Raw genomic sequence first — 19057 nt, 5'->3', positions numbered from 1 at the left:
ATCAATCGCCATGTAATCTGCACCGGCATCACAGCACAAACACGCAGCAAAATGAGGATAGCCTGTCTTCAGTTCTCCCCCCAAGTGGGCGAGGTTGAAAAGAACATGTCCAAAGCCGACGCAGTCCTCGCTGCCTCGGCATCAGAACAACTCGATCAGGGACTCGACTTATTAGTCCTCCCCGAGATGTCCTTTTCCGGTATTTATCGCTCTCCCCTACCATCACCCACACGGACAACTAACACGCACGAAAAGGCTACAACTTCCGCTCCCGATCCCAGATAGCCCCCTACCTCGAGTCCCCATCCACCGGACCAACCTCCTCCTGGGCCAAGCAAAAAGCCCAGTCCTTCCGCTGCACAGTAGCAGTCGGCTACCCAGAACTCCAATCCCACACCAACGGGGAGTACTACAACTCCCTCCTGGTGGTCAACCCTTCCGGCAATCAAGTGGCAAACTACCGCAAATCCTTCCTCTACTACACCGACGCAACCTGGGCCAGAGAGGGCCCCGGCTTTTACTCTGACTCCCCAGAGAGTACAGTCTTTCCCGGGAAAACGACCGCGATGGGAATCTGCATGGACATCAACCCGTACAATTTCACCAACCCCTGGAATCTTTATGAGTTTGCAAGGCATTGCTCGACAGTAAAGGCGAATTTGGTCATAATCAGCATGGCCTGGCTGACGCTGGAGATGAGGGAGCGGTTCCTTACGGGAAGGGAAGATGAGCCCGACCTGGAGACGATAGCGTATTGGGCGGGGAGGTTGGAGCCGCTGATCAGGAGCCAGGGCGGGCACGGTGAGGAGGAGGAGATAATCATTGTTTTTGCCAACCGGTGCGGGTGGGAAGACGAGGCGGTTTACGCGGGCAGCTCGGCTGTTATGGGAGTGAAGGGCGGGGAGGTGAGCGTGTATGGGGTTCTAGGGAGAGGAGTGGAGGAGTTGTTGGTGGTTGATACGGATGGGGAGCCGCGGGGGAGGCTGGTGACGAAGAAGAGGGATGAGAACGAGGAAGAAGAAGAAGAAGAAGAAGAAGAAGAAGAAGAAGAAGAAGAAGAAGAAGAAGAAGAAGAAGAAGAAGAGGAGGAGGAGGAGGAGGAGGAGGAGGCATCGTCGGAAAAACAGCAAGAAAATCCTAACAACAATGAAAAATCACCAAACGGCCTCTCTCAACCGCAGAGTAACTCGAGCAACAGCAACAAAAACAACAACAACAACAGCCCATCACAACCCCCCTCATCCACCCACAACCAAAATCAAACCCAACTCCACCAAAAGCCAAAACTAACCCTCCTCACCGACCCTCACACCATCCCCCCCTTCCGCTCGGCCCCCCAAAGGAACATGTTAACAACCCCCCAAACCCTCTACCGCTCACCAACCACCCCCTCACCCCTCTGGTCAATATCTCCTTACACCTCCAACCCCTTCAGCGACAAAAACGCCACCTCATCAGACTTCACCTCTTTTCCCGTGTCATTCTCCTCCTTTTGCTTCTCGCCACTCTCCCCACACTCCATCCCCTCCCTAGACGACGCGGACGAATTCTTCGAAGCCTGGCTCGTGTCCCCCGTCTCCCCCAGGAGACAGGAAAAGCCAAGGCTGGGGTATTGGGAAGAGGAGAGACTCCAGAGCTGGAAATGGCCCAACGGCAATAGGGCTAGATTTGCGGGGGATGTTGACGACGGTGAGGAGGATGAGGAGGAGGAGGATGACAATGAGGATGTTTCGCCTAAAACATCAAAAAGAGAGGAGATGATAAGGATTATGGTGAGTCCGAGCTGTTGGGCCGATTTGCAGATGCCGCACCGGTGTATTTCTGGGCTGGTGGGGGATACAAGGAGGGTTGAGGTAAAACAAATAACTAAAATAGCTCCGAATCTTTGATGGTTTTGACACGGAGATATGTCGTAGTTGAGAGGTCGGGGGTCGGGGAAGGGGGCTGGCCATATATAGTACCTATCTGAGTAGCATACCGACTCACAAAATATCTCTAGCTTCTCATCATCATCATCATCATCATCATCATCATCATCATCATCATCATCATCATCATTATTAGGGTTGGAACACACCACCGGATCTCACATATCATGTGTTACCGGTGATTTTATGAGCAGGGAAAGCATGCATGATATTGCACATAAGAGAGTGTGAACAAAAAAACCTTGAAAGCTGATTTAAAGCATGCACGTGGAATGGTGCCTATCCTCTCATCATAATAAAACCTAATGCTTCAAAAAAATACGAAAAAGGACACCAACAAAACCCCCAGAAATGCTTGCTTGCTCCCTTTGCAAAAAGAACAAAAAAAGCACCAACGCCGACACACCCCAGAATGCTCAACCCCTTTCCTTCCCCTATTTATACCTCCCCCAACGCCACGCAGTGTCTTTTCAACTCCCACTCCTTTATCTTCATTGTGTTCACAAAATTTTGATTTTTTTTCTCCCATATAATAATTGATATTCTTCCATGTAAAAAAAAAAAACCCTAATAAACCAGCAATTTCCACAGGTAAGTACCTCAAGTATCATCATCCTCGACATCAACTCCTCATCCCCCATCCCCCATCCCCCCCAAAAACAAAACAAAAAACAAAACAATTTCATTCTCTCTCCTCCCCCCCAACCAAAACTTTCAAGCAACCCACCCCTCCGTTGTTTCCCCCTCCCCACCAGGTAAAACCAACCTATCCCTCTCCAACAACTCCATCGTCTCCCTCAACTCCCTCAACATCCTTTGTGTATCCTCCACCATATCCTTCGTCGTCGTTGTCCCTGCTCCCGACCTACCCCTACCCCTCTCCCTCTCACTAGGCGAAAACTCCCCTCCCTGCCTCCCCCTGTCCTCCTCCCCCTCCCCATCCCGTTTCCTTTTCCCAACCCCCTCACCCCAAAGCGGCGGTGGCGGAGGAGGCGGTGACATCCCCATCCCACCACTCTGCGACGCACCCCTAGACCTACTCCCCCCCCGACCGACGGAGTGATCCCTCCTGATCCTGGCAAGTCGGATCTCCAACTCCGTCAACGGCGGCGGTCGTTGTGATTGACCATCATTCCCGGAAGAATTCGCCAAACTCTCCGCCACCCACCCCCCATCAGCCCCCTGCACAAACCCCCTCAGCCTCATCTCCCAGTGCCTCGACCTGATACCGGGCCGAGAAGCAGAAGCGTTGCTCCCACAGCTGGTCGTGCTCATGGCAATCGACTGCCTTTTAGCATCAGGCTCACGCAGCAACCCGTCCAGCTCCGCCGATCGCCGTTTCTTGTTGTTGTTGTTGTTCACCCCCGAAAAGTTTGTGCTTCTGAGTGATGCTCGTCCGTTGATCGAGCTGTGAGCCGAGACGCTTCTCCTCCCATGGTCGCTGACAAACCTCTCCCTCAGAGACCTCGTCTTCCACCCTTCTCTCTGCGCGGTAGCATCACTGTCCGGCGACCCAGCCGTCATCTCCTTCGGCGCAGGGACAAGCTCCAACTCCGACTCCTCATACCCCTCATACCCCTCATACCCCGTCCCCGTTCCCGTAGTCACCCCAAACCCACCCATCACAGCCCTCTTCACCAGCTCCCCTTCGTTCCCCACCACGTCCCCAAACATCCCACTCCTCCTTGTCAACTCCTCCTCCTGTCCCCCGTCCCCATCGTGACTAAAAACCCCATCTACACTCCCCCCACCCCACCCCCTCCCACTACCCTTCACCAACCTCTCCAGCAACCTAACATCCTCCTCCGCCTTCCTCTTCCTCTCCTTCACCCTCTCTTTCTCCTCTTGTTCCTTCTCCCTCTCCCTCTCCTTCTGCATCACCCTCCACTCCCTCATCAGCCTCTTCCCCTCCCGCAACCTCCTCCTCATCGAAAGCCTCCTCGCCGTCTCCCTCCACCGATTGAAATACTTGTGCCCCAGCCGATAGCACATAAACTCCCTCGCCGCCCGCCAACTCTCTTCATCCTCCTCCCTTCTCACCCTCTCCGCTTCTTCGAGTTGATATCGCTGAAAGACATCCCAGACGAGATTCTGGACCGTGTTTTCGGCAAATTGCTCCATCAGCCCTCCGTCACCAGTGACGTACCATTTTGTGAAGCCCGCCATCAGGTCTCGTTTTGGAGTGGGCGGTGGTGCTTGTGGTGCAGACGGCGTGACGGTGAAGAGGGGTGCATTCTGGACCGGTGGTGGTACTGCCGGGGGTGTCGGGGCTGGGAACTGGGATTGAGCCGGAGCGGGCTGGACTGGCTGTTGTGGAGGAAACACACCAGATGTGGGCGTAGGCTGCGTGATTGAGACAGAAGGGACAGCTGGCTGCTGTGCTGGAGCAGCGGGCGCCGGTTGGACATTCTTTGGAGACTCAGGCTTTGCCCCGAGACCGGGGAACGTAAGCGACGAGGTTGGCTGCGTCGGTTGAGCAAGAGAGAAACCGGAAGCCGGTGCCCGAGTCGGCTGTGTGCTTGCGGTGGGAGCGGCATTGTTGCCAAATATTGGAGCCTTCTCTGTGCTCGAGAGGACACTCGCTGGCTGAGCCGGAGAGGCATCCTTGTTCAAAAACGAGAATGGGGTCGGAGCCAGCGCCGCTGGCTCTGGCGGTTTCGTGAAGCCGAAAGACGGAGCTGAGGGTTCCGCCAGGCTCGGGGGAGGAGCCCCAGAGCCGAATATAGCGGTCTGTGGCGTTCCAAACGAGAATGAGCTCTTTCCTGCTTCTTTTTGTGATGGCGGTTGGGCAGGAGTAGGTGCCGGGGCGGGTGTAGGGTTTGAACCAAAACTCGCAAAGGGGGTTGGAGCTGGTACCGTTGCCGTTGCTGTTGGTGCAGTAGGTTGCCCAAAGGGATTGTTAGCCTGGGGTGGCGGTTGACCAAAAGGACTTGCTGACGGTGCCGGGGCTCCGAAGCCTGGAGTAACACCGGATGGTGTGTTTGAAGAGCCAAATGCCGAAGCCGGCGCCTGCGGTTGAGCTGGCACTCCGTTCGCCAAAGAACCGAAACCAAATGACGAAGTCGCTGCCGCAGGCTGCGAGGCTAGTTGACCAAAAGCCGAAGACGCGCCCAAAGTGTTATTCTGCGTCACAAACAGCTCGTCTTCCATACCGACATCCCCCTCCGTCGACCCTTCGTAGATTGTATTGTAAATGACATACGGCAGAGACTGCGTGGTGCGCTTCCGTTCCACTAGCTTTCCCGAGAAAGCCTGCGGTACTCGCGGCGAGGGAACAACCTTCTTCTTGTTGTTGAGAAGCAGGTACGGTTCCGTCACAGGGGGCCTGTTGGGCGGCACCCAGGTCGACATCTCGAACCCGTGGAGCTCGATGAACTCAACCGCCTCCTCGTCCGTGTCAAACCTGAGCAGCTTGTTCAAGTTCGCGGCCGTAATAGTCCGAGGCGCATCTCTGTGGCGGGAATACCCTCGAACGAAATTCTTGAGAATGTTCTGGCGGACCCAGGTGAAGTGAACCTCGGCAATGCAAGCCATGGTGTAAGACGTCCTGGAGTCCTCCACAATGGCAAAGAAATTGGCAAACGAAGTGTCGGACAGCGTCACTGGCCGTTTTGGCTTCAGGGGGCCCTTGGTCTCCCGAATGTCGTCCATGACCTGAATCAACGCCAAGGCCGTCTGCACCTCCTCGGATTGGAACCAGTACTCCTTCCCCCATGTGAGAATCCTCTTCATTATCGAGGGGTCGTGCGCATTGAGGAGAAGATAATAGGCCCTGAACTCGGGCTCGTTTTCGCAAACCACTCCCTTTTTCCGGCACTTGTCGTATGCCTCGATGAGCGACAGAAGCGTCCTGCCCAACTGCTCAATCTCCTGTCTCGAATCAAAAGACTCGTAACTGTGCCCCTTTCGGCAGAGGAGATGGAGAGCTGTGGCGTGGAATCTCGTGATCGTCTCGAAACAGTACACCAGTTCCTTCATTTCTTCGTTTGTTTTCTTCGAATGGAAAGTGAAGTCCTTGCGTACTGCTCGGGTGCGATCTCGGAGGTAGTTGTGCATCGAGGCGAGGTTGTTCTCCGACTGCAACAGTTCGTTGAAAAGGTAGTCGGTGGATCGCCTCAGAGCTGCCACAGAGCGAACGTCCATGGGCAACGGCGCATCCTGACCAGCCGCCGAGCGCCCAAACTTCTTGACCATCTTGGCGGTATCTGGCCACCCACGCTCGTCCTTCTCTTCTGTCTTGACATCGTACTCGGCAATACGAGAGACCTGCTCGAACTCCGGACACATGTCCTCGCAGATGCCCTTAAAAGGAAGCGCGTCCTCCAACCTCCTTCGCTTGTCCGGGTCGTCAATGAGATCGGCTTTTCGAAGTGACGCATAGGCGCGGGTGCGATACTTTTTGTAAGACTCTTTCAATGTCTCGACCGCACCGCGCTTGTCAGGGTTGCCAACTTGGGCCGGCCATGTTGGAGCCTTGATGCCCTCCTTTTTGAGATGATCGTAGAGTTTGTTGGCATAGTCGTAGGCGAAGGGGCTCAGCTGTCTCGTCGCTTCGCTGGGCCCCTGTGTCGCGCCTTGTTTGCCGCGACGACTGTGCTGTGTTGGCGGTTGCGATCCATTTGGTCGTTCGTTCCGCTTGCGCTGACTGCTAGGGACAGAGGCCGCGGGGGCAGCAACCTTGGCGACTTCACGCTTGAGAGATGAACCTTTCGGTCCCTGAAACAGATTGGTACGCCGAGTATCTTTGTTGCTCTGCGCCCCGAACTGGTTGGACTTGCCTCCCTTATCCTGCGGACCGTTGGACGCATTCAAGGCCAACATCTTGCCCTTTCCCCGTCGCGCCATGTTGTTCCCGTCACTCGACCCAAACGATGTCGGAACCCCAAATCCTGCGGCTGGCTGGCTGCCAAATGACGAAGGGGCAGCCCCGAAACCGCCGCCGAATTGATTCTGAGCTGGTTGGCTACCGAACGAGGGGGTAGACTGTGGTGGTGCTGCTGCTGCTGCTCCAAACGAAGATCCCCCGAACGGATTGCTCGACGGCGCACCGAACGGGTTCTGGCCTGGTGCTCCAAAAGGATTGCCTGGGGGCACCCCGAAGGGATTGTTAGCTGGCGATGCCATGGTGAAGGAAGCAGAGCATTGGCGTCGGTCGCGATGGTTCGCGTAAGCGGTAGATCGAAGCGGGAAACAGAATGCGTATTAATCGACGATCGTCGTCACGGATGGAATATCATACAAGGTGTGGGGGTGGGTAGGTTTCGAAGTGCGGATGGCGAGCGAGTATGACTTTACCGTGGGAGGAGGCAGAAGAAGACTGTCGTCGGCTCGTGGAGATGCTCGATCGCAATGAAAGGTGTGTCGACAGGAGACGGCTCTAGTTGGCCAAGGGAACAAAGAATTGGCGTCGCATGAGCGGGAAGTTCGGCGTTGGTGGTGTGGAAGATGTTGCCGAGTCGACGTCAAACTCGGTGGAGAGCTCCACGAAGTCGCGATCACAGTGATACAGTTCTGGATTGGGAACAGAGAGCACGGCCGCTGTCGCATTCAGAATTCTGCCCCATGCAGAAAGAGGGTCGGGCGGTGAAAACAGGCCCCCACCCAAGCTGTTTCCTGTCGGGTGGTCCAAGCTTTTTGGAGCAAGCAAATTCAAGATCATATCAGAACAATACGACAACAGACAAGTCACAGAATCAAGACAGTGCGGAAATAGATTGCTCTCAAATCATCTTGATATTTTTCATACCTTTCTAAACCGGCCCTGCATCCAACATCGGTACATCTTGAGCTTTCTGGCACGGTTAACAAGCATTCTACGGTCTACACCAAGCTCCTCAATCTCAAACTTGGGCTTCATGCCCTCAGAGTCGGCGTCGGCATCGCCATCAGTGGCCTCGATGTTCAGCTTGCCTGACCAAACATCAGCGAGCTCGTCCTTCTCAAAGAAGTAGACGCGGGTGCCATCGCCTCGAATGTAAAAGTTCTCTTCCAGGTACCGTCCCTTTTTAAAACGGACCTGAGCGAGGTCACCTCTTCCATAGTCGCGGAAGCAGACCTCACCACCTGGCTTGAGCACCCGATGAACATTCTCTACCGCCTTCTTCCACTGCAGCGGGGAGAGGGCAGAGAAGACGAACACCATCATGACAAGGTCCACGGACCCCTCTCCCAGCCCGGGGGGGAGTTCCTCCCCAGCAACATCCCACACGTCGGCTTGCATCAGATCCGTGTTGTACGCCTCGTGGTTGCGCATGACATCGACTGCCGTCTTGGAAAAGTCACAAGCATGGAGCTTGAGCTTGGGGTTCTTGTTTCTCGACAGAATAGGAAAGGCCGTGTTGCCGGCGCCAGCGCCTATCTCAAGGATGGTGACGGGTCCAGCGTCCTCTTGCGTCAGTCGATCCAGGACGGGAAACTCTTGCTGGAGCCATTTCCGGTCCTTGAAGAAGTTGGATGTGTTGTTCTTGTAGAACTTGTTCCACCACTTTGCAGGGTCGGAATTGAATCGAACTGTTTCTCGAGTTAGCAAATTGCTCGCGAGTGCCTGCCAAAAAGAGAGAAAGTGGAAAGAATGCGTGTCAGATGGGAGCGAAAGACTATATGTGCTACAGTTGTCATCAAAGGAATTCAGATGAACTATGCTATAAATGTAAATCATCACACAACGCAGGGGGGTTTGGGCCCCATGGAAGCGAACCAAAAAAAAAAAAACATTGTTGCAACTTACATTTGTCAAACTCGGAGACGGGTGCTTGACGTTGCATCTCGTATTGCTGTTCAGCATACTCTTTGAATTCATCGTCAACCTCGACATGATCCCAAGCATTGAACTCGAAGGGGTCGTCCTCCTCGCCCAGAAGACGCGAGCCAAACTGGAAGGGGTCGCTTCGCTTCTGGTTGTACTGGGGATCATGGGAGCGATGGGCAAGCTGCTCGCCTGTCTGCTTGGTTCCGTTCGCTATCTCAAGCGTCGAGAGGTCCGTGGCGAGCTGTGCCTGCCCATCGTTGGAGCCGACGACGGCGACGACTGTTTCGTCGACAGTCATGGGCGAGTAAAGAGCGTGTGATAACTCTTGGTAAAAAGAGAGAGTAAAAGGCAGCAGCTAATGACTGGCGCCGGTCACTGGATGGCGCTGGCGGAGTGGTGGTGGATGTTTAACACCATTGTTGCGCGGGGCTGCAGAATTTGCAGGCTGAGAAGAAAAAGAAGAGTGCGAACAGAAAGGGAAAAATCGAGACCCATTTTGTCTGTGAAACTCGCCCTGTGGGGCTGCTCATTGGCCGGATCACTCTGCGCCGTTCCGGGTCCAAGCCCACTCTTGCCGCTAGCCGAATCAAGCAGTTTTTATCTTAGTCTGTCAAAGAGAGCATTCCTCTGGTTGATGTCGAGATGATGAACGGGGTGAAATATTACAATCTATTCCTCATCATGCTCTACTTCCCCTTACTGGCCCGCTTCTTTTCAATCTTCTTCAGCTCCATATCAATCCTCTTGAAGGACCAGCTCTTCCAAAAGTTAGGGTACAGGAACGGTCGGAGATCAAAGCGGTTGTCGTCCGGTGCTATGGGCACGGTCAATCACAAAGGTCCGACGGGAAAAAAAGTGCATATCAACTTACAATAATCATTACAGTGAAGGGCTGGGGTCAAGGTTGTCATCTTGTGCCGGTTGATGGCATAAAAGTGGAAGAACCTCTTCACCTTCTCCGCAACTTGAGCAGGCGTGTAGTGTGGCGCGGTATCGCCCTCGACGTGCTTCCGGTCGATGCTCCAGTCGTGGACGAGACGCTGGAACATGGCGAACGGGCCGAGCTTGTTGAGCTTGCGGAGGCGCCCAAACGTGGTGAGCTCTTCGTACGTCATGCCCATGTCGGCTTCATCACTCTGAACATAGTTCTCGGTGATGGGCTCCAGCTCGGCCGTGGGAACGGCTGTCAGAAATTCGTGGAGGCAGGGTAGGTCGAATTCTTTCTCGGCCCATGCGATGAAGCGTTTCAAGTCCGCCTTGTCGATGGAGCCGATGGGGTTGATATCCGCACTCGAGCAGTCATACTTTGTCAGATATCCCCTCAAAGACTCTCCAACGTTTGCGCTGCCGAGGACGAGCAGGCTGCCGCCTCCTGGTCTTCCGCGCGCGGTTGGAAGGATCTGCCCAAACTCGTATGCTGTTACCATTCTGATTCTGGCTTGCAAGCACTGCAGCGTCAAGTTTTCTTGGTTGCTGCCCCCTTCCACCCCGAACCTAGGCTCAAAATTGAGGGTGTTGACGACGAGCTTCTTCTGAGCCTCGTATATCTCGTCAATATCGAGGTTTACGTGGTGACTCCCGATGGCCTCGGCAAGATCCTTTGCGCGCTGGCGAGTGTCACGAGAGCTCTGCTTCTTCATACCCATGTAGATGGTGGTGAAAATCTGGTTGCACAATTCTTGCGGTGTCTTGGGCAACACACCCTGGCTGTATTGACAAAGTCGTTTGACATCTTCAATGACCTGTTGATTTTCCTCCTCGACGGCATCCATGACGATGCGGCACATGGAATACACAATCACGGCGGTAGCGCACGAGTCAATACCGCCGCTCAGGGGAACGAGGTAGCCTGCCGTTCCGGATCTGCGAAGGTAGTCCCAGAGGTAGCATCCGCCAGAGAGGGCAATCTCTTCTTCGACGGGGTGCATTCTGGGCTGCATGGGGAGGGTGGGTCGCTTTTCGATATCGGCGTCGTCATCTTCGGGAGCCAGCTCGAATGGAGTCTGAATTCTTTGATACCTGGCATTCAAGGTCGCGGCTTGGAGACCGCGGGAGATGGCTGCTCGATATGATCTGACTTCCTCGAGGTCGACTGTGGCGGTGACCACCTCGACGTCTTTGAGACCGAACTGGGATCCTTGGGCAACTGTGCGGTGTTAGCAGGGCTCGGAAGGATGAGCAAGGTGACCTACCAATATCGCCGTTTACTATGATCATGGCACACCCGTCAAAGTACAGGCGCTCGCCACTGTGCTTGTTAGCCGCAGCGGCCCAGACTTTTCAGAGACACTTACTCGCAGCCTTGTTGGTTGGCATACTGCAGAACGTGTCAGTTCCAAGGATCATTCACACAACACCCAGGGGCCATACAAGGTATACACCACCAGACTTTCTGGTGGCCTCCATAATCAGCTGAAGACGAGTTTCGAGTTTCCGTAAGGTGACTGGCTGTCTGTCAGCTTTTTATGTCCAGAACAAAGTGATGATGAGACGCACAGTGACTGCCGCTGCTGTTGGTGATGATCTCCACACCATCCAGAGCCATGTCCTGTGAGACTGTCAGCATCATGTCTCCAAGTTGGCAACAAGGGAGACCCACGATATGCGGAGCTTTGGGGGTGAAAAGCTCTTCCTGCAAGACATTAGTGTCCTCGAACCATGGTCTTTCTCGCCACCATTGCAGCTTACACAGGTCTCGGCACCAAAGGCAGTCTCGGGGGTGGAAATAACGGCATCACCAAACAAGACGTGGGTTTCACCCTGGAGCTCAGCCAGCATCTTGGGGAGGTGGAACAGCTCAGTCTCTCTAGGGCGCATCCAGGGGGTAAAGTGCCTCATCTCCCTGTAGTTGCCATCATTGGCCAGCCACATTTTCGGTCTCTACATAGTAACCATCAGCCGGATGCCCATTGCGGCGAGAGTGGTCAGGCTCACGATCAGGAGAATCTTTCCGTCGAGGCAAATAACCCGGCAATTGTATCTGAGATTCCTGTGGAGAATGGGCATGCCAATGTCCAGGAGAATACCATGGGTGCTCTCATCCTGGAGCAGGATGCTGAGCATCTCCAGACTGTGAGCTAGACACAAGAGTTAACTCTGGTCCATAGAGGCTCGGGGGTCAATAGCCCAAGGGTTTCCATTACTGTAGACATCAAGCTCGTGGAAGTGGTCCAAGCTAAAGAGGGACGGGAATCAGTCATGGGAATTCCAGGTAGTAACTGGTTATTCGTACGCAGAGTAACCGGTGATTTCAAGCTCCTATCTCCAAGTTAGACAGCTGCACTTGCTTATCATCAATGACGCACAACTCACGGGACCGACACGAAGCCGAGCACCGGCCGCTTTTGCGATGTGGATGCTCTCAACAATGCGGTTCAGGTTGCCCTCCCAGTCGAGAACCCACTGATTTAGGTTGCATGTCGCAACCGTCACTAGATGGCCTCCCATCGTGAATGATGGCTATAGGTTAGGTGGTTGATAGGTGGTTGTCGTGCAAGACGCAAAGATGCAATAGAGAGGGGCAACAGCTCGGAGGTGCACAGACAGCTCGGAGGGGCACAAACAGCTCGGAGGGGCACAGACAGCTCGGAGGGGTTGAAGTGGCAGGGATTTCACCTGTACCTATGGCAGTTCCAAACAATCTTGCCAGCTGAGTGTAGCCACACACGGCCTGTTCCAGGCGTTGTTGTCTGAAACTGAGTTGGAACCCACAATAGACGGCTCAGCCAATCATATGCCCGAAGCACTTACACCTCAACCGCTGATGCTCTGGTTGCCGCTTGGTTTTATGGAACATGCTATGATGAATGCCGGGAGCAATGCTCTGACCGCTTTTCTTGCTGATGCTCTAGTTGATGCTCTAGCTGATGCTGAACATGGGGGTAGTGATGGGGGTTAATGCTGTGGGTAAAGCTGGGGGTAAAGCTGGGCGTGCTTCGGGCCATGGTTTTTTTTCTTTTCAAACATGTGTCTGATGACTGGCCAGGCTGAGGTGGGCTTTTTCTGTGCTTGACCAAGAACACCGGGAAAGCTCAACACTTGTTATTTGAGCACAAGATGGGCATGCAACCCTCATTCAGAAGCATCCCTGACATCGATAGTTGTCACCCCAAGCCAGCACAGTCCGAATAACGGCCGGCAGCCCCCCGGCTCAAAAGTGGGCACCTTGGTTCGGCCCCACCAAAAAGGTACCTACTACCCGAACCCATTTCGCGATCTGCCATCCGATCTGATCGCACAACACCACGAACCTCCCTCAACAAACCTCCCTCGTCACAATGCGCCCAAGCCTGCGACTACGAGCAGCCCCCCTTTCTCGCCTTTCTCGACGACCCTTGCTCCTCCTCCCCTCCCAACAACAACTATCATTATTATCGCCCCAATCCCGACAACCACCTCCTCTCCAGTCCCGAAAACCACAATCTCGCCCCCATTCAAGAACATTCCTCACCTCCCTCCTCCCCCCCCTCCCGACCACCGCCCCAATAACCACCCTCTCCGCAACCAAGATCCTCCCTTACCCCCCCTCAGAAATCTACTCCCTAATCGCCGACATAAACTCCTACCACCGCTTCCTCCCCCACTGCACCCACTCCCTCATCACCTCTTTTACCCCCAAAACCAACCTCCCCAAAACCGGCGACCTCACCGTCGGCTGGGGCCCCATCACCCAGTCCTACACTTCCAGAGTGTACTGCATCCCCTGCACCACCGTCGAGGCGGTATCCGGAAACGCCAGCCCTACCATCCCGCTTGACGTCCTAAGAAAACACGGGTATGAGACTACAGAGGGCGACAAAAAGGGGTTGGAGGGGGGGGTGTTTGAGAGTTTGTGCACGAAGTGGACGGTGCGGGAAGTAAAAGGGGGGTTGACGGAGGTGAAATTGGTGGTGAGGTTTCGGTTTGCGAATCCGGCTGTCGGGCTCGCGGTTCGGGCCGTGGCGGATGAGATGGTGGGACGGATGATATGTGCTTTTGAGGGGAGGGCCAGGGAGGTTTGCGGACGAGGGGGAAGGCCACAGGTCGGGGGGTGTATAGGAGTGGCTACCTAGGGGGAAGCAAAGTCACCGGGCCGGCTCTGGCGACAAGCACTTTGGCCGCCGCTACTCTGGTTGGGAAGTTGGTTAGAGTTCTGGTGGTTCAGGTACCGGAGGGTGGGCAAAGGCGTAAGAATATGGGGACAAGGAGCTTGAAGGGTGTATGGTTATGGATATGTAACACCACAGGCGTAGAAGGGAGCGAGCTGGGAGTTGGAAGGAGAAAAGTGTAAAATATGTACAATAGAGATAGACAGCAAGCGAAGGAGTAAGACAGGCGATACCCAGCACACACACAACACATAGACACCTTCAACCACCCAAACCAATCACACCGAACGCTCGAAACATTAACAACAATCTTTGACCCTTTTTAATTTTTGTACTTCTCATTTTTGTTTTATAATACGTAAAAAGTAAACAATAAACAACACAACACGAACCAGCCTAGAAGATCGCAGAAAATAACGAAGGACCACAAAAAAAGCATCTAGGACCACACCACCACCACACAAACCAAACCAAAAAAAAATATCCCAATCGCCCGTCGCGCCACGCTTTGTTGCAAATGCTTTGACCATGATGTGATGCTTGAGCTTTTTGCGCCGGGCCGAAACGAAGAGAAGAAGGGAAAAAAAGAAGAAAAAAAAACTAATGCCACCCACCATCATCTTCCATACCCATCTCCATATCTTGACCATCCATCCATCCATATATCTGTTTCGTTTCCGTCATATCCAAATCTCATATTCCATCATACCTCGTATATCTCTCCCACCGTCCAAATTTCAAAATGTTATACTGAAAGAAAAAAAAACCTGCGAGGCAAAAATAGGCGACAAGGTATCAAAAAGCCAAAAGAAAAAAAAAAAAAAAGAAAAAAACTGTAGACACAAACTGAGTAAAGAAATCAAAAAAAAATAAAAAATAAAAAATAAAAAAAAAAACCAGCGAGAAATGTTGATGAAACAAAGGTTGTATATCGGGTGAGTAAGTCGAGGGATGTTATCTTCGATAGTGTCTGGGTAACTCAACGCTTATTTCTTCCTGTTGCACCCATACACGTCAGCACAGTGCCATCTCAAAATATATCCGTGACAAATGATGATGATACAGGGGGACAAGGTAAAACGACAAACTTCGACTCCGTGACTTCAACTCATACTCCACATAATGTGCTCGGTGCTTCTCGGGGACGACAGGTTTGGATATCACAATCTGGGGGGAGGAGTCTGCAACATACTTTTTCCCGCTGCTCTTCGTCGGCTTGCCCGCCATCCACCCCAGCACCGTCGTCGGCGCGCCCTTGGACTTCTTCACCTTTGGCGGATCCGCCGTCACAACAACGGCGCCGTTCGGTGCGGGCATTGGAACCCTGATACGTTGTCCCTGACCGGGCATCGGTATGCCGCCCATGGCGCCACCGACAGGCGGCCATGGCATGCCGCCTGGAGGCGGAGGAGGGGGCGGTGGTCCGCCTTGTCCACCAGTCGGACGGGAAGGTGGCCGGAATGGCATCCCCAGGGAGGGCCGGTGCCCATGTCCGTGGTGTCCACCTTGGGGTTGGGATCGGCCCATTCCGGGGGGCATGCCAGACATTTGCATGCCCGGGGGCGGGATACCCGGGTGCTGCATGCGGAGGGGGTGCTTCTCCATGGGCCACATGTGCATCGTGACGGCCCAGTCGGGCTGGATGACACGCTCCCAGACCGAAGGCAGGATGATTTCGCCGTCGGGGCCAATCAAGTCGTAGTGCCCTTCCTGCACGTGAGGGCCAATGACCTCCATGTTAAGGAAGGCCTGCTTGATCAACTCCTCCATGCCCGTCCAAGTGGCGCAAAGGTGAAAGGGGAAGCTAAACTTGCGCCCGACAGCATCCTTAAACCTGATGGGCGGCTTCTCCTTCTTCATGACAGCCTCCTCAACCTTCACCTTGGCCTCCTCCATCAGCCTCTTCTTGAGGGCCTCCTCGGCGGCCTTTGCCGCGGCGGCGGCAGCAGCAGCCGCCTCGGCAGCCTGCCTCTCCTTCTCAATCTTCTCTCTCGCCTCCAGCTCTGCCTTCATCTGAGCCTCCTGCTCCAGCTTCTTCTTCCAGGCCTCCTCCTCGGCAGCCTTCTTTGCCGCCGCGGCTTTGGCCTCCTCCTCGGCCTTCTGAGCAGCCTCAATCTTCTCGCGCTCCGCCTTGACAGCAGCCGCGAGCTTCTCCTCCTGCTCCTTGATGGCCCTTTCCAGAGCCTTCTTCGCCTCTTCTTCCAGCTCCTTGAGCTTCTTGGCCTCCTCGGCCGCCTTCGCAGCAGCAGCAGCCTTGGCCTCTTCCTCAGCCTTGATCTTGGCCGCCATCTTCTCCTGCTCCTCACGGATGGCTCTTTCCACACGGGCCTTGGCTTCAGCCTCAGCAAGAGCAGCAGCCTCCGCCTCGCGCCTTCTGCGCTCCTCAGCAGCTCTCATCTCGGCCTCAAACTTGTCGCGTGCCTCCCGCTCAAGCCTCTTGCGCTCCTCCTCGGCTTCCTTCCTCCTCTGCTCGGCCTCTCTTCGCTCCTTCTCCAACCTTTCCAGCGTCGCCTTTTCAGCTTCGGCCTTGGCGAGAGCAAGCTGCCTTTCGTGTTCCATCTTTTGCCTGGCAGCCTCCTCCTCGGCCTTTCTCCTTGCCGCGGCGGCTTCCTCCTCGGCCTTCTTCCTCTGCCGTTCAGTCTCTTCCATCTGCCGGCGGTAGGCCTCTGCGGCGTCTTGGCGGATCTTTTCCTCCATTGCCCTTTGCTTTTCCGCTTCTTCCTTTTCTTTCTGGGCCTTCTTGAAGGCTTCCAGTTCGGCTTGCAGTTTGAGCATAGCCGGGTCTGGCTCGGCCGGCTTGGGAGGAGGGGCGGGTGCGGGTGTCGTCGGTCTGGGGCTGACTTCTGTTGGCGGTGGAGGAGGTGCTTGATACATGTGCATCTGCATGTGTGGAGGCATGCCACCATAGCCCTGGTGAGCACCGTAAAACATGGAGGCCGCCGCTCCGGCGGGGTTGTAGGGGGCCATCATGCCGTGTCCGTAGTGCTGCGGACCCGGACCCGGCTGGTGACCATGTGGGCCGAGTGCGCGGGGATCGTTGTAGTAATCATTTTGAGGGGGCCCGTTGGCGCCACGCATGGGCGCGAAGGGATTCGAATAGTCCCCGTAGGGAACCATTTGGCCGGCTCCGTATGGACTTGCGCCGAAACCGCCTACGTGACTTGCTGCATACCCTGCTGGGGGTTGGTTACCTCGGTTTCCGTAGAATGCGCCGACGTTGTTGGGCGGTGGTGGGCCGTGGGCATAGCTTGGGCGACCATACGTCGAACCGTATTCGTCCGAGGGGTCCAGGCTCATTGGAGGCGCTTGGGGTGACTGGTAGTAGCTTGCCGACTGGCGTCCCTGGGGTGGTGGAAGCCGGTGACGTCGGGAGCCGCTGTGCGGTCTGCCGGTGCCGCTGTGGTTTCGGGAAATGGGGCGCTTGTAGGGCTCGTGGTGAGCGGTGGATGCAGAATCCGACGGGTCAATGTCGTCGTATTCTCCTCCCCACTCGTCTTCGTCGTCGTCCTCTTCCTCTTCGTCGTCGTCGTCAGCGAGCGATTCGCTGTACTCGTGGCTTTGTTGCGAGTACGAGTCCTCGTCAGTATAGTATGAATCTGAAGATGTCGATGCTGCAGCGTGGCTGTGACTGCGTGTGTTTATTGTTACGGATCGTCCTCTTATTCTAACGTGAGGGGGAAAAACAGGGCGCGACGGGTTAGTCAAACCGGGACACATTATTGGAGGGGGGTGTTATAGGTGAGTTGCGGCACAGCTCTCGGTGGCACGGGCTGAGGAATTCCAGAGCCGTCCAGGCCAGGGTGTGTGTATGTCTACTTACGACATTGGGAATGGTTCCTATCTGTTACCGTCACCCTTTGATCCGCGACAGATGGTGTCGAGAAAGTGGGAGTCAAGTAATTGAAGTGGAATGAAATTGGCGCAGTATTCTTGTTCTTATAGTTATCGTCTCTCGTTTATCGCTGTCTCGTGGTGGGCTGGGCTGGGCTGAGCACTACCGGCCAGTGGGTGGTGGGTGGAGAGCAGGGAGCGGGAGCGGGGGAGGAGTCTGGGGAGTCTTGGGGAGTCTGTGGTGGATGTTCAACAAGAACGCTCGAGGGAAAATGCTTGGTCGGGTCAGGGGTAGGCTGTATCAATCGCAATCGCTCTCAGATGATCTGGGTCTCTTCTTTCAGTTCGGGTGAAAAAAGAGGCAGAAGAACTTGGGACGAATGCACGGGCGAAAAATAAATAAAGTGGGTTGGGCGCAAAAAAAAAAAAAAGGGAGAGATCGGGTTGGTTTGTGACTGGACTTGGGTTGAGAGAGTTGTCCTTGCTGGGGGGAAGGGGTGGTCCGTGGTCAGCGGTCAGCGGCAGGGAACGGTATGCACAAAACGCCTAGATCAGATCCACAATGAGGGGCTGCTGTGTGAGTGAGCCAGGCCCTGTCTCTCTCAGTGCGACGACGAAAGAAAGTGGACTGCCGTCTAGCCCAGTTCATTCGCCATCGCGACCAAGGTGAGGAGGGTGAGGGTGAGGGCGAGGGTTAAGGGGGAAAGGAGAGAGGGAAGAGAGGGAGAGGGGACAGCGTGTGTAATGATGGGCCCAGCACTCTGGAAAGGAGAGGACGGGAATATCTGTGGAAAGGAGGGGGAGAACACCAAGATATAGGAAGAGGGGGAGGGGGCCGGGCAACCCACCTTTATTCTGCTTGTGTATGTGCTTCTCTATCTTGTAGTAGTGTAAGCCAGTGTCGGGCCAGACCAGACAGGCCTGTGGTGGGTAACACTCGTGACCGCTGACCGCGCCAGGAGAGAAACACGAACCGCAACTCACACTCTTGTCTGTCAAGGGCTCGGGACGCAGCACGGGCGCCAAGGTAAGAGAGGTAGGTATAAGCCTCAATACTAGCATAGCGTCAGTGAGGGGTTCTCTCGGCTCGAGACGACCTTGACGATAAATGGAACGTGGAATCCCCGCGACGGCAGTGGAAACGGGCCCAGGGCTGTGAACCGTTAAACACCACCACCACCACCACTGCTTACCGCCCTCACCACCCTCATCATCATCATGATCATCATCAGGTGCTCAACTATGCACAGGGTTGACGGGGCAAGTTTGCCTCCCCCATTCCCGTCCTCTCGGTGATGATGACTGTGGTATTGCCCATGACGATCTAACTGCCAAGGCTGTCCAGTGCAGTTGTTTCCTGTTCCTGTAGGGCATCGACTCAACACCCGGTTGGTCTGCATGGCCGTTCATGAAGAACAAAGGAATGGCCACCGTGCTTGGTGCAGCCCCAGGAGGGACCGATC

At 54.8% G+C, this 19057-nt stretch overlaps 7 protein-coding genes across 7 annotated transcripts; 2 read left to right on the top strand and 5 right to left on the bottom strand.

Moving 5' to 3' along the window:
• Positions 1 to 51: 51 nt before the first annotated feature.
• Positions 52 to 1889, top strand: QC761_203180 (uncharacterized protein; the record flags this gene model as incomplete). The annotated part of the gene is made up of 3 exons (XM_062876043.1): positions 52 to 199; positions 256 to 1002; positions 1066 to 1889. The coding sequence occupies 3 exons, from the start codon at positions 52 to 54 to the stop codon at positions 1887 to 1889; spliced, it is 1719 nt and encodes a 572-aa protein (XP_062734599.1).
• Positions 1890 to 2642: 753 nt separating this feature from the next.
• SAC3 (actin cytoskeleton and mitosis protein) lies at positions 2643 to 7052 on the bottom strand (the record flags this gene model as incomplete). The annotated part of the gene is made up of 1 exon (XM_062876042.1): positions 2643 to 7052. One exon carries the CDS (start codon positions 7050 to 7052, stop codon positions 2643 to 2645), a length of 4410 nt encoding a protein of 1469 aa, XP_062734598.1.
• A 569-nt stretch (positions 7053 to 7621) lies between these two features.
• QC761_203160 (uncharacterized protein) lies at positions 7622 to 8974 on the bottom strand (the record flags this gene model as incomplete). Its single annotated transcript, XM_062876041.1, has 2 exons — positions 7622 to 8438; positions 8656 to 8974. 2 exons carry the CDS (start codon positions 8972 to 8974, stop codon positions 7669 to 7671), a joined length of 1089 nt encoding a protein of 362 aa, XP_062734597.1. The 3' UTR covers positions 7622 to 7668.
• Positions 8975 to 9362: 388 nt separating this feature from the next.
• On the bottom strand, positions 9363 to 10893 carry QC761_0034410 (uncharacterized protein; the record flags this gene model as incomplete). The annotated part of the gene is made up of 3 exons (XM_062872300.1): positions 9363 to 9490; positions 9548 to 10822; positions 10869 to 10893. The coding sequence occupies 3 exons, from the start codon at positions 10891 to 10893 to the stop codon at positions 9363 to 9365; spliced, it is 1428 nt and encodes a 475-aa protein (XP_062734596.1).
• Positions 10894 to 11556: 663 nt separating this feature from the next.
• Positions 11557 to 12223, bottom strand: QC761_0034400 (uncharacterized protein; the record flags this gene model as incomplete). Its single annotated transcript, XM_062872299.1, has 2 exons — positions 11989 to 12223; positions 11557 to 11718 (listed from the first exon to the last, which is right to left on the bottom strand). The coding sequence occupies exons 1-2, from the start codon at positions 12121 to 12123 to the stop codon at positions 11557 to 11559; spliced, it is 297 nt and encodes a 98-aa protein (XP_062734595.1). The 5' UTR covers positions 12124 to 12223.
• Positions 12224 to 12953: 730 nt separating this feature from the next.
• COQ10 (Coenzyme Q-binding protein coq10, mitochondrial) lies at positions 12954 to 13727 on the top strand (the record flags this gene model as incomplete). Its single annotated transcript, XM_062876040.1, has 1 exon — positions 12954 to 13727. The coding sequence occupies one exon, from the start codon at positions 12954 to 12956 to the stop codon at positions 13725 to 13727; it is 774 nt and encodes a 257-aa protein (XP_062734594.1).
• Positions 13728 to 14777: 1050 nt separating this feature from the next.
• QC761_203130 (uncharacterized protein) lies at positions 14778 to 17480 on the bottom strand (the record flags this gene model as incomplete). The annotated part of the gene is made up of 1 exon (XM_062876039.1): positions 14778 to 17480. The coding sequence occupies one exon, from the start codon at positions 17478 to 17480 to the stop codon at positions 14778 to 14780; it is 2703 nt and encodes a 900-aa protein (XP_062734593.1).
• Positions 17481 to 19057: the final 1577 nt, after the last annotated feature.

The sequence above is a fragment of the Podospora bellae-mahoneyi genome, chromosome 2 (genome assembly GCF_035222275.1).
Source record: "Podospora bellae-mahoneyi strain CBS 112042 chromosome 2, whole genome shotgun sequence".
In the NCBI taxonomy this organism is placed as follows: domain Eukaryota; kingdom Fungi; phylum Ascomycota; class Sordariomycetes; order Sordariales; family Podosporaceae; genus Podospora; species Podospora bellae-mahoneyi.
This window is presented reverse-complemented; position numbering and strand designations above follow the sequence as displayed.